The following is an 18019-nucleotide window of genomic DNA, read 5'->3' as shown; positions in this document are numbered from 1 at the left end:
CAAGCTGGAAGATAAAAAAGAAGTTACGGCTACCAGTATTGAATTTGTTTTTGTATAAACATCATTCGTTTGGAATACCGCAAAATAATTTTCGAGAATTCTCCCTTATTCCCTTTCCGCAAAAAACCTAAACATCAATCAAGAAAAGATAATACACTCAAAATTGCGGACCGTTTAGGTTTTATCAAGAATTCGTACATTCGTACGATAAATGTACACGATAGTGCGGTGACAAGACAAAGATAAATGTACGCGAGTGCGTGTTGGCTATACAAATATAAATTTACACGAGAGTGCAGTGGCTATACAAAGATAAATGTACGTGAGTGCGTGTTGCTATACAAATATAAATTTGTGGCTATACAAAGATAAATGTACGCGAGTGCGTGTTGGCTATACAAAGATATACAAAGATAAATGTACGCGAGTGCGTGTTGGCTATACAAAGAGAGTGCAATGGCTATACAAAGATAAATGTACGTGAGTGCGTGTTGGCTATACAAATATAAATTTACACGAAGACTGCGGTGGCTATACAAAGATAAATGTACGTGAGTGCGTGTTGGCTATACAAATATAAATTTACACGAAGACTGCGGTGGCTATACAAAGATAAATGTACGTGAGTGCGTGTTGGCTATACAAATATAAATTTACACGAAGACTGCGGTGGCTATACAAAGATAAATGTACGTGAGTGCGTGTTGGCTATACAAATATAAATTTACACGAGAGTGCAGTGGCTATACAAAGATAAATGTACGTGAGTGCGTGTTGGCTATACAAATATAAATTTACACGAGACTGCGGTGGCTATACAAAGATAAATGTACGTGAGTGCGTGTTGGCTATACAAATATAAATTTACACGAGAGTGCAGTGGCTATACAAAGATAAATTGTCGTGAGTGCGTGCTATATATATAAATATAGAGAGTGCCAGTGGACATACAGATATACAAAGATAAATGTACGTGAGTGCGTGTTGGCTATACAAATATAAATTTACGCAAGACTGCGGTGGCTATACAAAGATAAATGTACGTGAGTGCGTGTTGGCTATACAAATATAAATTTACACAAGACTGCGGTGGCTATACAAAGATAAATGTACGCGAGTGCGTGTTGGCTATACAAATATAAATTTACACGAGAGTGCAGTGGCTATACAAAGATAAATGTACGTGAGTGCGTGTTGGCTATACAAATATAAATTTACGCAAGACTGCGGTGGCTATACAAAGATAAATGTACGTGAGTGCGTGTTGGCTATACAAATATAAATTTACACAAGACTGCGGTGGCTATACAAAGATAAATGTACGTGAGTGCGTGTTGGCTATACAAATATAAATTTACACAAGACTGCGGTGGCTATACAAAGATAAATGTACGCGAGTGCGTGTTGGCTATACAAATATATAAATTTACACGAGAGTGCAGTGGCTATACAAAGATAAATGTACGTGAGTGCGTGTTGGCTATACAAATATAAATTTACACAAGACTGCGGTGGCTATACAAAGATAAATGTACGTGAGTGCGTGTTGGCTATACAAATATAAATGTATACGAAGGTGCGGTGGCTATACAAATATAAATGAACGTGAGTGCGTGTTGGCTATACAAATATAAATTTACACCAGAGTGAGGTGGCTATATAAAAATAAATGTACACGAGGGTGCAGTGGCTATACAAATATAAATATGTACGTGGATGCGGTGGCTATGCAAATATAAATATACACGAGAGGGTGGTGACTAGATAAAGATATATGTACGCAAGAACGTGTTGGCTATACAAATCTAAATGTACACGAGGGTACGGTGGATAAACAAAGGTCAATTCCGAAGACAATAAAAACAACAACTACAACGAACATGGCCTTACCTCTATTTGAGCTGCGTTAAATTGACGTATTAGATTACCTGTAGGGCTTGACATTGAGGTTAGTTTCTATTGAGGACGAAACCAAGTTTGTTTAGGACTGTTATATATAGGTCCTGTACCAGTAAGATCTCTGACATTCTCGTTGTACCATATTATAGAACATTAGATTAGAAAGACAATCTGCGATTGAGTATTGTACCAGAAGCTAAATGCTCATTGTAGAATATAGAGCTACGATGTTTTATTTAGTATACGTGAAGTCACTTCTATAGATTGATTGGAAAAATTGGATTAGTTCCGGATTGTTTAATATACTGGGAAGGTTTTTAGAATTTATATCTTTACTCAAGATACATACCGATCGATTTTTGAAGCAAACTCAAATTTGACACTGAAAGTACATTAGAATAGAAGTGATCTAAGGAAGTAGACACTTTTCGACCGAGGTAGGCTTTTTAGTCCTTAGTAGGTAAATGTCTTTCATCAGGACAACGAGACAATTTCAACTATTACACTTTCTATACATCAAACCGGAAGTAGACCACTGGAGCTGGAAATAAGTGGGTTTTTTAACCAAAGTTGGTTTTCGTAAATTTTGTGAACTATGGCAACAAGGATAACTCAGCTGTGGCATCTTAAATATAATTTCTTTGAACCAGAAACGCTCATATACACGTAAAACGTGATATAAGAGTTAGTCACTCAACCTGTGATCGTCTAACCATGAACAGTGAAATAACACGTACCTGACGATTGGATCGTAGGGGACTATTATACTACATCGTTAGTGCTTGACTACACTACAGACTTTATTTTTAAAAATTGCTGGCGAAACCGTGGGTAAAATCTAGTACAATAATAAAAATACAGTGCAAAATAAACATAATTGTAAATTTATTATGCCGAACTTTGTTGCAAAGATACTGTTATTCTGTTAAATAAACGTAAAATAATTGTTTATTTGTTAAATTATACACTCAATCTGAAACAATATAATACAGTATGCTACGTTCCAAATGACATATAGCTGCGTATAGAATGCAATCTCATTTGAAAATTAAGTACATTTTAAATTGTTAATCTTTAATTTAAATATAATATCTATCAATAGCATCTTTAGTTTTTTAGTGCATGTAAATTTTTAAGCCATGTGTATGGCAGTGTTTTATAAAGTTCGAAATGATAATTACTACTAACCTTGCCCTCCAGAAACGGTATAGTCTAATTAGGCTGAGCCTCAAGTCTCGATATGAACTTTGTTGACTATCTAATCAACACTGTTTTGTCTTTACATGTGGTGTTGATTACACAGCTGTAACTATCATTACAATGAAGAAAGTATGTCCGGGTGTGGTTGTTCTCCAATTCTAAAATTATCTCAGAACTCACGTTTTTGGAAAAGTAGTTCAAGGTCATGTGGTAGCTGGATTGGTTTGACTGATAATTGAATGAAAAGGATTGAACTTTAAGGGCTAAATTATTGAATATGTAAACACTTTCAGAGCTCTATTGACTATAAATATAGAGCCATCAACTTCATCCACCGAAACAATTCGGTAATGCTCAAGAAAAGTGAGGGTGTTAACTCTACGTTTACTACGGCCTTGATCTGAATGGCAGAAGTAAAATACAGAGCCTCTCGAATATACAGTATAGAATTTAAGTTTTCCTTTCCAATTTTTTTAAAATTAAAAGACTGATAAACAGATTTAGGATTGTGTCTAATGGATTTCTTAAAGTGTTTAAGTATATTTTCTTTTCCGTTTTATGTAAAATTAGCACAGTAGTAAACAAAGGTTCTTTTCCGTTAATTCACTACCATTAGTTTTATGGTCTGGAATTCCGTTAATTCACTACCAATGATGTTTGTACTTAAATTAGATTAAATTTTGGTTTTCTTTAGCCAATTGTGTTAGTTAATAATAGTAAATACCTGGAATGAAGTGATTTAAATAACATCTAAAAAACATTTTACACGCCGTCATATGTTTTATTTATAATTCAAAAGGATAACCAATGTACAATTGTTATTGTTGTAAATAGTACTGATCACTGCGGTCGCATGAAGATTGAAGGTTCATTTCGAACAAAGATGGATGATTAAAGCGGTTAATTCATTGTCTATTGAAAAGCGGGAAATCCTTAAACTCTGGTTAACCGACGAATCACGAGTTTGGCCACCTCCTACCTATATAAGCGTGTTAACAGTTCACCATATATATTCATCTCCACGCACATGCGCAGTGAGGAAATTCCCTACGGATGGACCAATCGGAATACAGAGTACGGAAACGATAGGATTTATCTTTAGTTTTAGTGATAACGCGCGCCGCTTGATCTGGGCTTGGAGTTTGCAAGCTCGAGTTAATTTTTTTTCTAAAAGAGCAAGCAGCACGAAGCGCTGCGCAGCGGGCAAGAATCGCGTGATCTGAGCTTTGAATAGGCAAGCTAGGGTCTTAAGTGACTTGTCATAATGAAATTTAATAGAGATATTATTTAAAATATTGGATTGGTAGTGAATTAACGGAAAAGAACCCAAATTCTAAAAAAAAACTCCCATGACAGGGCACAATAAAGGACCAAATGTAAAAAACAATTGTATTTCATTTCTATAGTCTACTAAATTCTGGCAGAGAAAATAAATGTGTTTGCTTATAATAATATTCAGAGACTTATAGATAAGAAGTCTTTTCTCACACAATTAATTAAAGTCCGGTTTAAATCATATGAGTACATTTTTATTTTATTACTAGGCAATGTACAAAAATAACAGACGTGTTTCTTCTCTACTAACATTTCCTGAACATCTCTTGCGTAACACCCTGTATATTACATAAAGTGTAGCAGCATTAGATCACATTGTTACTACTTTTAATAGACTAACTACGATGCTCATAAATTAAATTCGTTGCATATTATTGGGACTTCTACGTTTGTGCATGGTAAATACTTATAAATGTAGGATAACAAAGGTGGTGTTAGTAGTTCATGTACTATTTGTCTGTTATAGAACTTACCTTACTCTACATTATGAGATGAGGCTATCATTTAGACTATCATTTATTCATTGTGTAATATGCAAAGTGGTAGTGAACTCTGTACATTTTCAATTTTGTCATGGTTGAACATTTTGGACTTGGGGACGCCTCTAGAAATCGAAAATGTTGAAATTGTAGAACGAAAATATTTTTCTGAGATTATATATTTCCTAGTTTTGTAGAAAACCGACCGTAAAGTAGGTTTTAAATGTATACAAGTAGGAAATATACAATACAAGTAAAATAGGCTAATGCTGATTTAACAAAGTGTGTCAAGGAAAAATATGATCTGAGTAAAAAATCATCGTTTGCTTTTGGAACCACTCCCATTTCGACCTCTGCCATAAATAGCGGACAATCAGTTTCATTCGTGGAGGATTTTTTCAACAGAATTCAAGGTTGTACGCTTATAATAACAAGCTCTAGACTCCTGAACAATTAATCCAATCACATGATAACCGATGTAAAACGCTTAATTGAAATTGGATCGATTTAAACAGTCATAATCCTAAATTTATAACCGTTCTAGGATATACATATAGATGAAGACGTTGGTAGACATGAACCAAATTTTTTGAAAGCTATTTCGCCATGTTTGAGTTGATCTCAGAAAGAAATTGGATGCGGTGCGCAGAGTCAGCAATATCTCGGGTGTAAAATGTAAGGAGTTGTTTGTGTTTCAAAGTGTGCGTATTTATTTATGATCATATACAATACAATGTGTCTTATAAAGACGATAAGTATTGTAATTTTGAACTGAATCAACTTAAGTTTTGTATTTTCTTTAGAGTAATTTAGAAATTAGTTTTATAATCAACATGCTTATACATTTTTTCCCATTAGTTTATGACGTTTAATAGAAATATAAACAATATGATGTATTATACGGAAAATATATATCAAGACTTCATTCTGAAGTATGTTGCTGCCCTTCCTGGCAAATACTTATTTCTCAACACTAAATTATGAAAACGTATTGCGGAATCAATACTCGGTTCTGAACCAACATTGGCCAAACGAGAGGAAGGAACAAGGTATGAGAACTAGAAAGTACACCAAGAAGACTTCTGAAAATGATTATATAATTTCAGTACATAAAATATACTTTCACTAAATAATAATATAGTTTAAAATTTAATTATGTGTATTTTAAGTTTATAAATTTTACTTTTTAAATTCTAACATCAAGACACATGTCTATCTCTAGAATACAAAATAACGATGGTAAAGAAATAAAGAAAAAAACAAACTATAGAAACATAAAACGCTGAAAGCTTCCTTACTCGCTTAAAGGATAATACGAGCTTGTTCTACATTATTCAGCTTTGGACTGTATAAGCATACTGAAGCGAACTAAGTTATATTGAAAAAGTACTTAAAATCATTGTGCGTGGTTGAGAGAAATTCAATGGTTTGTTTCAACATAAAGTATAAGAATCTTCGTTCAATATTCATTTTTCATTTTACATATTTTCACTCTATGATGACTTCACACCTACCGATTTCCTTCTCCTCACTGATGGATCCATTTGACCATATTGCTGTTGCCAGCGCCCTGAAGTGGGTTGTTACCTGCTAAACAGAGAAACAATCATTGCTAGGTTTTCCCTTAGGAAAAACCAACTCTGTTGTTTATCTATTAACCATAAGAAGGAAAGAAAGTAATTTTTGTGTGGAAGTACTTTGAACTTCAGTTAAAAAACTGTGGTGGCTTCCCAGCTCGGATACTTAATTAGAAATTTTCATCCGTTCTGGTGTCATGAAATCTGTACTACTCATTATAAATTACAGGTACAACTCGAACAAAGTTAATTAATTAATTAATGCATATGGTACTAGCCTACCTGTTTTTCATAAGTATAACAAATAAACTTTTTAACACTATACAAAGCCACAAATGTACTGTTAATTTTATATTCAATAATTATGTTAACGTTAAAAAGAAAAAGTATTAAACATGTTTCTTAATTATTTATTTTCCTGACTGATACCAAATTTAAAAACATCATACTGATAATTTACAGTCAAGTTACAGAACTTTTGTTCTAAAATTTAAAATAAATCTTTGACCCATTCATATAATTTATATTAGAAAAAGTAAAACAATTCTTAGAATAGTCCCGATTATCCTTTTAACGTCATAAATCCATGATTGCTTTGGATATAGATATCTGATTAGTTTAGTAGGAGTTATCCCTGTTAGTATAATCCAGTTCTGAGAATCCAAGCTACTATATCTTTCAGCTGCATCACGTTCAATCAGAACTAAAAGCTTAAACTTCCTAAGAGATTAGAATGTTATAGTAAGCAGGAAAAAACTTGATTGAGAATCAGTTTATTTCAACTTACTTGTGCTTTTATCCTTATTTAACATTCAATCTATTTCTACATTAAGTGTTCTGTACTCTGTGCTTAAGTTCTATACATGTAATGTAAACTGCGGTACAGTTAAGTTTCAACTATCTCGTATGCATAAGACACGTTAATGTTGCTCCGTACATATCGAGCTGTTAGTAATATATGTGATACTGCCATTTACCATCGAGTTGATAGGGTAATATTATGTGATACTGCCATATACCATCGATTGATATATATGTGATACTGCCATATACCATCGAGTTGAATAATATATGTGATACTGCCATATACCATCGAGTTGATAGGGTAATATTATGTGATACTGCCATATACCATCGATTTGATACGGTAATATATGTGATACTGCCATACACCATCGATTTGATACGGTAATATATGTGATACTGCCATACACCATCGATTTGATACGGTAATATATGTGATACTGCCATATACCATCGATTTGATACGGTAATATATGTGATACTGCCATACACCATCGAGTTGATACGGTAATATATGTGATACTGCCATATTCCATCGAGTTGATATGGTAGTATATGTGATACTGCCATATACCATCGAGTTGATAGGGTAATATATGTGATACTGCCATAAACCATCGATTTGATAGGGTAATATATGTGATACTGCCATATACCATCGAGTTGATAGGGTAATATATGTGATACTGCTATTTACCATCGATTTGATACGGTAGTATATGTGATACTGCCATATACCATCGAGTTGATAGGGTAATATATGTGATACTGCCATATACCATCGAGTTGATAGGGTAATATATGTGATACTGCCATATACCATCGAGTTGATAGGGTAATATATGTGATACTGCCATATACCATCGAGTTGATAGAGTAATAGGCCTATATGTGATACTGCCATATACCATCGAGTTGATAGGGTAATATATGTGATACTGCCATAGAATTATATTCAATAGTTTCTGTTTTGGATTTGAATTCTTATAGATAATTAGTAGTATTAAACAACTACACAATCTGAAGGCATTACACGACATCATATCTATCCATTCAATCAACGTAATACATTCACGAATAATCATTCTACCAGAACACTAGCGACGTTTTCAATCTGAGACTGAGCTATTGAATTGCAATTGAAAAAACTATATAGCAAGAGAAAGCATGACACTAACTCTCTCTATCTATCATTACTAGGTGCCAAACATTACTTAGTAAGGATAGCATTGGTACAGAATATTCCGCAACCTAAGTGTTACAGAATATTCTATACGAGCAATGAATGTATAATCCCTGCTGAGGTTCCTTCGAAGACCATTAAATCGGTTTGAAGTAATTTTAATAAAAAATACAAAATTGTTTTAATATTCCAAAATTGTATTTAATTGCCCAAGAGATATTTAGATGTATTAAAAGGATATGCTTCCGAGTGTTTCCCAAACTTTAAAACAGTTGTTCAAGTGTTGTTAACATAGTCACTGTTCCATAGTGATGGGAACAACGGGTCTTTGGAGTGATCCGGCTCATTCAGATCAGATCACTGAAATGAACCGGTTCGTGAGCCGGATCTTCATATCATTCAGATCACTGACGTCACTCACTCAATCTGCGTCGTGCTGTATACGCGATCAGATTATCAAAGAAACCAATTAAAAATGGACAATTAATTTAAATATAATTGATAAAAAAATCATCGTTATTATAATATGTATTGTAAAATTATATTTAGTGGTTCAAAGGCTTTGTAAGTGAAATACAATAGTTTTAAACGAGGTGTAACTGTTGTCCATCATAAGTTCAGATTTAAACAGTTTTATTCTATGTCTAGCAGATCGCTGATATCATAAAGAACTACGAGAACCTAAGAATGTACCCCTTTAGTTACTCTTCAAAAGTTTTTCCAACGACTCTTCAATCAAAGCCTGGAATCTTGATCGGAAACGGAACTAAGTCTGTAGTTCCATTGCGCCATCATGGTGACTCAATATCCTCCCAAAACTTACTGAAAGAGAGTAGCCAATCTCTGGAATCTTGATCGGAAACAGAACTTGTCTGTAGTTCCATTGAGCCATCATGGTGACTCAATATCCTCCCAAAACTTACTGAAAGAGAGTAGCCAATCTCTGGAATCTTGATCGGAAACAGAACTTAGTCTGTAGTTCCATTGAGCCATCATGGTGACTCTACATCCTCCCTCAACTTACTGAAAGAGAGTAGTCAATCTCTGGAATCTGGATCGGAAACGGAACTAGTCTGTAGTTCCATTGAGCCATCATGGTGACTCCACATCCTCCCTCAACTTACTGAAAGAGAGTAGCCAATCTCTGGAATCTTGATCGGAAACGGAACTTAGTCTGTAGTTCCATTGAGCCATCATGGTGACTCTACATCCTCCCTCAACTTACTGAAAGAGAGTAGTCAATCTCTGGAATCTTGATCGGAAACGGAACTTAGTCTGTAGTTCCATGAGCCATCATGGTGACTCTACATCCTCCCTCAACTTACTGAAAGAGAGTAGTCAATCTCTGGAATCTTGATCGGAAACGGAACTTAGTCTGTAGTTCCATTGAGCCATCATGGTGACTCTACATCCTCCCTCAACTTACTGAAAGAGAGTAGTCAATCTCTGGAATCTTGATCGGAAACGGAACTAGTCTGTAGTTCCATTGGACCATCATGGTGATTCCACATCCTCCCTCAATCTGCACGTCTCCTCCCACCTTTTTACACAACCGAGTCCTGTGGACCACTTTACCGAACTCCTCATTGGTCCATTCCAGTGTGATCAGGATCAGATCTACACGCAGATAACGTTTCCCACCTGAAATAGACAAATGGAGTTTATGAATTTCGTTAGAGTTCTGTTATTTTTTGATAACGTATCAATACGATATCAGTAGGGAGTAGGGAAAACAAATATATCCATCATCGTATAATTTAAGCTCACAATGTGTAAGCTTACATCACATATTCACGTTATCATATCACGTTGGTCAGAAACAAGAGACCCAAATAAAGTCGATGACTAAGAAGCTCAAGACGAACTCCTTGCTCGTTTGGACATCAGAAACACCTAGACTAGAAAACCTAGTGTAATCTAGCTTATAAGGTATGCGCATTATCTCATCAGGTGCACAATTTACTACGATACGATGTTTTGTACACGATCCCAACCTGTTGACAAACAAGAGTCTTGGACCAAGTGAGTTTTAATTGGCCATCATTACTGATAAATGGTTTAAAAATTCCTACAACTGATGTAAGATCTTTTCAACATATTTATCACACTCATAAGAGATCTACACCTGGTTCAAGTTTAGTAGGCTTGAGAATTGCAATCATCACCACGATTATTTGAACTTTTCAAACACATAATGGTTATGTCAAGTGTTCTTAGTAAAATTTACTTTCTTAATTTAATTTAATTTTTCGACATAAATGAAGGCATTATTTTTCCATCATGCTTGTAAATTACTCAAAAACATTAACCAATCGGTTATTAGTACATAATTAAATGTGATTGTAAAAAATCCTTCTAGGTTCAGCTAATAATACTTTTACATCCAAACATACATCTATGAAACAGCTTTCATAGAAATAGCATTTTTCCGGATATTTTCCATCGTTCAGTGATACAAAAAAACAGTAACACTACGTTTCGAAATCGTAAATAACTAACATAACACATAACTACAACCTAGGTGAAAATAAACAGATCATACTCTTGTATGATAAAAACCAATACACGCAACACACATACACGCAGGAACGTTGCAACACGCGTCATGAATTACAAATACCATGTTGTGTGTCAACTTCATTAGCTATAAAAAGTTCACTTAATAAAAAGTAAATCACGACACTAATATTTACCTGACGAATAGATCAGATTGCTGATCATGACACGTAGTGTTACTGATTAATTGTATCATTGAACAAAGGCAAATGTCCGGAAGAATCCTGTTTCCTTGACAATCCTTCCATAGCCATAAACCAACTTCAAAGAATCAGCTATTCTACTATAATAGAAAACCTATTTCATCTTGCTATTGAGTCGCATGATTTATGTAGTCATATATTTATTGATGGCAACCTATTGTAGGTCATGTAGGACTGTTATGTGGTAGTGTACAATTACCCACTATCCAAGAACGCTACAAAAGCGTATTATGAAATTTCTTTGTTCACCTTTTAAATCACATATAGACATATCCTTACTTTTTCCATTTACTTACCGTCGACATTAAAGTCACCCTTAAAAGTTCTCTCCTCGTTCCACAGTACAGCTGTTGATGTCACCCTGCTGTACACAGCTTCCACCGCGAGAGCTGACCAGTCTTACCTCTGACTCTTATTCCTACTTACCGTTAACATTGAGGAGTCCCTGGAACGTGGCTGTCTCTCCTCGTTCCACAGTAAAGCTGTTGATGTCACCCTGCTGTACACAGCTTCCACCGCGAGAGCTGACCAGTCTTACCTCTGACTCTTATTCCTACTTACCGTTAACATTGAGGAGTCCCTGGAACGTGGCTGTCTCTCCTCGTTCCACAGTAAAGCTGTTGATGTCACCCTGCTGTACACAGCTTCCACCGCGAGAGCTGACCAGTCTTACCTCTGACTCTTATTCCTACTTACCGTTAACATTGAGGAGTCCCTGGAACGTGGCTGTCTCTCTCCTCGTTCCACAGTAAAGCTGTTGATGTCACCCTGCTGTACACAGCTTCCACCGCGAGAGCTGACCAGTCTTACCTCTGACTCTTATTCCTACTTACCGTTAACATTGAGGAGTCCCTGGAACGTGGCTGTCTCTCCTCGTTCCACAGTACAGCTGTTGATGTCACCCTGCTGTACACAGCTTCCACCGCGAGAGCTGACCAGTCTTACCTCTGACTCTGACTCTTATTCCTACTTACCGTTAACATTGCGTTAACATGGCTGAGCTGCTGTACACGACGTTCCCTGGAACGTGAGGAGTCCCTGCGTGGCTGTCTCCTCGTTCCTTGTTGATGTCTGCTACCTGTACAAGCCCTTTGATCCCCCTTTACCGTCGTTTCACTTACCGTACTGGAGAACGTCCCCCCCATCCTGTCTCACTCCTCGTTACAGTGCTGTTGATGTCACTTCCGCTTCCAGCTTCCACCGCGAGAGAGCTGACCAGTCTTACCTCTGAACTCTATTCTTCTTACCGTTAACATTGAGGAGTCCCTGGAACGTGGCTGTTTCTCTCCGTCGTTCCACATAAAGCAGTTGATGTCACCTCTACACACAGCTTCCACCGCGAAAGAGCTGACCAGTCTTACCTCTGACTCTTATTCCTACTTTGGTTACATTGAGGAGTCCCTGGAACGTGGCTGTCTCTCCTCGTTCCACAGTAAAGCTGTTGATTGTCACCCCTGTGTACACAGCTTCCACCGCGAGAGCTGACCAGTCTTACCTCTGACTCTTATTCCTTCTTACCGTTAACATTGAGGAGTCCCTGAAACGTGGCTGTCTCTTCTCGTTCCACAGTAAAGCTGTTGATGTCACCCTGCTGTACACAGCTTCCACCGCGAGAGCTGACCAGTCTTACCTCTGACTCTTATTCCTACTTACCGTTAACATTGGAGGAGTCCCTGGAACGTGGCTGTCTCTCCTCGTTCCACAGTACAGCTGTTGATGTCACCCTGCTGTACACAGCTTCCCCCCGCGAGAGCTGACCCAGTCCTTACTCTGACTCTTATTCCTACTTACCGTTAACATTGAGGAGTCCCTGGAACGTGGCTGTCTCTTCTCGTTCCACAGTAAAGCTGTGATGTCACCCTGCTGTACACAGCTTCCACCGCGAGAGCTGACCAGTCTTACCTCTGACTCTTATTCCTACTTACCGTTAACATTGAGGAGTCCCTGGAACGTGGCTGTCTCTCCTCGTTCCACAGTACAGCTGTTGATGGTCACCCTGCTGTACACAGCTTCCACCGCGAGAGCTGACCAGTCTTGTACCTCTGACTCTTATTCCTACTTTACCGTTAACATTGAGGAGTCCCTGGAACGTGGCTGTCTCTCCTCGTTCCACAGTAAAGCTGTTGATTGTCACCCTGCCGTACACAGCTTCCCACCGCGAGGAGCTGACCAGTCTTACCTCTGACTCTTATTCCTACTTACCGTTAACATTGAGCTGGAGTCCCTGGAACGTGGCTGTCTCTCCTCGTTCCACAGTAAAGCTGTTGATGTCACCCTGCTGTACCACAGCTTCCACCGCGAGAGCTGACCAGTCTTACCTCTGACTCTTATTCCTACTTACCGTTAACATTGAGGAGTCCCTGGAACGTGGCTGTCTCTCCTCGTTCCACAGTAAAGCTGTGATGTCACCCCTGCTGTACACAGAGCTTCCCCCGCGAGAGCTGACCAGTCTTACCTCTGACTCTTATTCCTTCTTACCGTTAACATTGAGGAGTCCCTGGAACGTGGCTGTCATCTCCTCGTTCCACAGTTTAAAGCTGTTGATGTCACCCTGCTGTACACAGCTTCCACCGCGAGAGCTGACCAGTCTTACCTCTGACTCTTATTCCTACTTACCGTTAACATTGAGGAGTCCCTGGAACGTGGCTGTCTCTCCTCGTTCCACAGTACAGCTGTTGATGTCACCCTGCTGTACACAGCTTCCATTGCTAGAGCTGACCAGTCTTAAGTTGCTGATCTTGAGGGATTTATCATCCTCTGCGAATTATAACACGATTATATACAAGTTGAAAATTAGTAATTATAATTGTAATAAGTATTGTATGAGTTTCTGGTTTGTTTTAAATACCACCTTCTGAACAACCTAACGTTCCTGTATAACACCGCGTTATAACAATTATTCTGACAACTCTGTAAACTTGAAAACAGAATGTATTTTTTAACCTGATGGTGCATTATAAATATTGTAGATGAAATCAATAATATTCATACTTTCGTGTTGGTGGGAGAATAAATAACCTTCGTTACAAACACATGCAATCAATAATGACGTTATTTGGCTGACGGAAGAATTTGCTGTCATTCAGTGCAAGCGTATATGGCGTAATTCGGCTTATGTGTATTTAGCAGCCAACAGTGTTGCCAGATTTTACTTCAGAATATACTGTATACAAAATACAATCATTTGGCGGCCATGAATGTTGTCCCTGTATCAGGCCTGTCCGTGGGCTGTCAGTATAGAATGGGCTCACGCTCACCACGGTACAGACGTAGGTTAACGGTTACTACTTTTCTTTTAAAGAATGTTCCGCCGCGCCGCCTTGCATGTCCTGTCACCCGCGTGCAACACCTGTGGCTCGTACAGCACCTGTGGCTCGTGCAGCACCTGTAGCTCGTGCAGCATCTACGGCCCGTGCAGCATCTACGGCCCGTGCAGCTCCTGTGGTTCGTGCAGCACCTACGACTCGTGCAGCACCTGTGGCTCGCGCAGCTCCTGTAGCTCGTGCAGCACCTACGGCTCGTGCAGTACCTGCAGCTCGTGCAGCGCCTACGGCTCTTACAGCACCTGCAGCTTCAAGAAATAAATAAATCCAAATTTATAAACATTATTATTTATTTTTGTAGACAATTTATTTATTGCATAATATATCAGATATTCGTTTCTTATTCGAATATAATACTATTTAACTTTGAAATTCTAGCCAGTCCAGTTGAATTAAAATAAATATAATTAATATTCCCATTGTGTGATGCTCAAAATTCATTATGGGATCAAATAATGTTATTAAAAAATGTATTTAATTTAGGTTAAAAAGAATATTTATTGCTACACTCATAGGTTCTGTTGAAAGATTGTTAATAAATTTGGGGCATATTTTAAATGCTTAAAGGAGTTTGGAAATTAACTTGGTGTTGCAAGATTTGATTTATGTAGAGTAGAATGGTTATATTTAATTAACTGAGAAGATTTTATATGTTTTACTGTATACATTGATGTAAAATTAATTTATATAGAATATAAAATTAATAACTTCTCAAGGTTTACCGATATGACATTACAGACAAAAACATTCTCATAATAAAAAGGAAAGATACAAAATGTAATATTTAAGCTAGATGCGACAAAGAGTGCAAGCATTTACTGCGTTTAGTGTAGATTATTGAATAGACCAATCAAGGGAAGAATTTATATTAACGCCTAGAAAACAGATTGGGTTTTGTTGAAGAATATCAATTACAACAATAATCTGAGATTGAAGAACTTGTGGACGGAAATGAATAACAGCAGTATTTTTATTTCTAATCCCGTGAAGTATTCAAAAATATAAAATTATTATTTATGTAATTACAACAGCTGTCAACTGTTATACATTAGTGTTTAGTAACTGAGTTATTTTTGTGTATGCGTGTAATTTACTTTACAATAACTATTTAAAAAAGTACGAAATCGTTTAAAAAGAATTTGTTGTTAATGAGATGCAATATGCTCATTAAGTCCTTTATAAATTCAAATATTACGCCTCATAAGTATTAAGTAAGTAAGTCATAAGTATTTTATGAGTAACTAGTTTGTTTTAAAACCATCTTCTGAATAATCTATGGTTCCTGTATAACACTGCGTTAAAACAATTATTCTTACAAAACTGTATACTTGAAAACAGAACGTATTTTTTAACCCGATGGATGCATTATAAATTGTAGACGACATCGATAATATTCATACTTCCGTGTTGGTGTGAGAATAAATAATTATCGTTTCAAACACATGATGGTTGTACCAAGATTTTAAAAACTTATAATATAAATAAAAGTTAAATTTCACTAATGACCTTCACTGATAAGATAGCGGTATCTGGACAGCTGCTTTGACCTTATAATTTACTTATCACATCTCAATACTGACTATAACTATGTCCGAACAACTAACATGTATAGTAAATTACAAGATTGCATAATTACTGTAGAAAATGTATATCAATACCTCCCAAATAATTATAATAAATGAGCGAACTGTACTTTAAGAAAGAATGCTTATTTTCGTATTTCTATTCCGTCTTTGCTCGTAAAGCACAAAAATATTTACAATGTAAAATGGATAGTAGTTTAAAAAGTATGTTCCTGTTGGTTTACAAATGAAACTATTCTTATTGTAGATTTTGGCAAACCAATGTTATTTTTCTACTCAGAACGACATGGGTCTTCCACTCCGTGGACTCCGCACTTACATTGTTTTTTGAAATGAAGAAGGACAAAATAATGAGTACTACGTAATAATTGAACACTTGGCAAATTTCTTTCAACATTTATAATACCTATACCATTCCTAAAGTTTGGGGTTAAGGTTAGCTTGTATTATATTCTAAGCATGGTAATACTGTCTGGCCACGTAGTAACATCAAAATGTTAGACGAAAATACTTTGGAATTAAAAAAGAGATTTCTTTATTTTGTCTATAAATAATTTATTCTCTGCTACCAACGTATCACAGAGAAAGGATTGCCTTTAATAATTTTGAAATACATCATTTTTATTATTCATAAAATATAAAAATTTAACCACCACCAAACTATATGCATTGTATTTGGTAGTCACTAAAAACGGAAAGGCAGTCGCTGTACTGGCTGACAGAAGTGACTACAAGTGTTATATCTTGTATTTTTACAATATATGACACTTCTAAAAATTATAAAGGGATAGAAAGTATTTTTATATCTATATTTATGTATTTACCTGCATTAGCTCCAATGATAAGGTAGATCATGAAAACAGTAATCGTTCTAATCCACATTTTTCACTAAAAAAACAAAAAAATCATGATTAACCTATGCAAAACCGCATTTTCTTAACTAAAACTGTGCTTCATGGTTGTATTAGAGGTTGGAATTATGTAATGTTATTTATATTTATCTTTTAGTAACTTAAAAACTATTGTAATAACATATTACATCATATATAAATACCCTCAATAAACCTGTAGGGCTAGTATTAGCCCTTTTATAAATGACTATATTGTTCCTTTACAAACAATTTTAAAGTTAATATTTAGTGCAAAATATATCATAAAAATTAGTTCCTTTTGTTTATTTTAACTAATGTGTCTGTCTATTATAAGTGCTCCATCTTCGTTGATTTGGTCAGCTCAAGTTGTCATTTAACATCTAAATTTCAGTCGAAACATATTTTTCTGTATTCACCTATGATAATAATCTTAAATAAATCCATACTATTATATAAGTTCCTGTAACTGTTATATTAACAATAGCATTCAGATTATTGCTCTGTAAAAGTTATTATCGTTTTTCTGTTTTCAATATTATTTAAATGGAATCTGAATTAAGGTTCATAGCTAAAGAAAGGAATAAAAAAAAACTTTCAGCCATAATACAGAAAATATTACAATAATAGGCCTACTTTTACTAAATTTTACACATTGCACTCTTTAATTTCCCATCTTCAACCCAATGGAACGATGGAAAGAAAAGTCATCCAAACGAAGACTCTCGGAAAAACTGAAAATCATTCCGACGTGAATGATAACCAACAACTAAAAACTAAAAAACTTACAAAACAATATTAACCACCATAAGTAAAATTCGTGTTTAAAGAAAACGAAATTAAGTACGTCGTCTCTAAAATGACCTTTACCTACCCATCACAAGTACAAGAGTATAAGAACAACACATTGAATCTTTTAACTAAGCAACACAAACAGCAGCGAGATCAACACACTGTCAATACAAGCAAGACCGCACAATACAAACTGCGTCATTTATCCAACATCAT

The 18019-nt window shown here is 36.0% G+C and overlaps 1 protein-coding gene across 4 annotated transcripts; it reads right to left on the bottom strand.

Moving 5' to 3' along the window:
• Window positions 1-5988: 5988 nt before the first annotated feature.
• Window positions 5989-18019, bottom strand: LOC124353494. Of its 4 annotated transcripts, none has more exons than XM_046803345.1 (6): window positions 17886-18019; window positions 16967-17030; window positions 14604-14807; window positions 13853-13993; window positions 9904-10118; window positions 5989-6503 (listed from the first exon to the last, which is right to left on the bottom strand). In XM_046803345.1, the coding sequence occupies exons 2-6, from the start codon at window positions 17022-17024 to the stop codon at window positions 6402-6404; spliced, it is 720 nt and encodes a 239-aa protein (XP_046659301.1). In that variant the 5' UTR covers window positions 17025-17030; window positions 17886-18019; the 3' UTR covers window positions 5989-6401. The 4 variants fall into 4 exon arrangements, with proteins under 4 accessions (XP_046659301.1, XP_046659302.1, XP_046659303.1 ...); XM_046803346.1 differs by having other exon boundaries at window positions 5989-6500; XM_046803347.1 differs by having other exon boundaries at window positions 14604-14801.

The sequence above is a fragment of the Homalodisca vitripennis genome, chromosome 2 (assembly GCF_021130785.1).
Source record: "Homalodisca vitripennis isolate AUS2020 chromosome 2, UT_GWSS_2.1, whole genome shotgun sequence".
NCBI classification, from domain to species: Eukaryota; Metazoa; Arthropoda; class Insecta; order Hemiptera; family Cicadellidae; genus Homalodisca; species Homalodisca vitripennis.
Note: the sequence above shows the minus strand (reverse complement) of the source record. Positions and strands in the feature narration are given on the sequence as shown.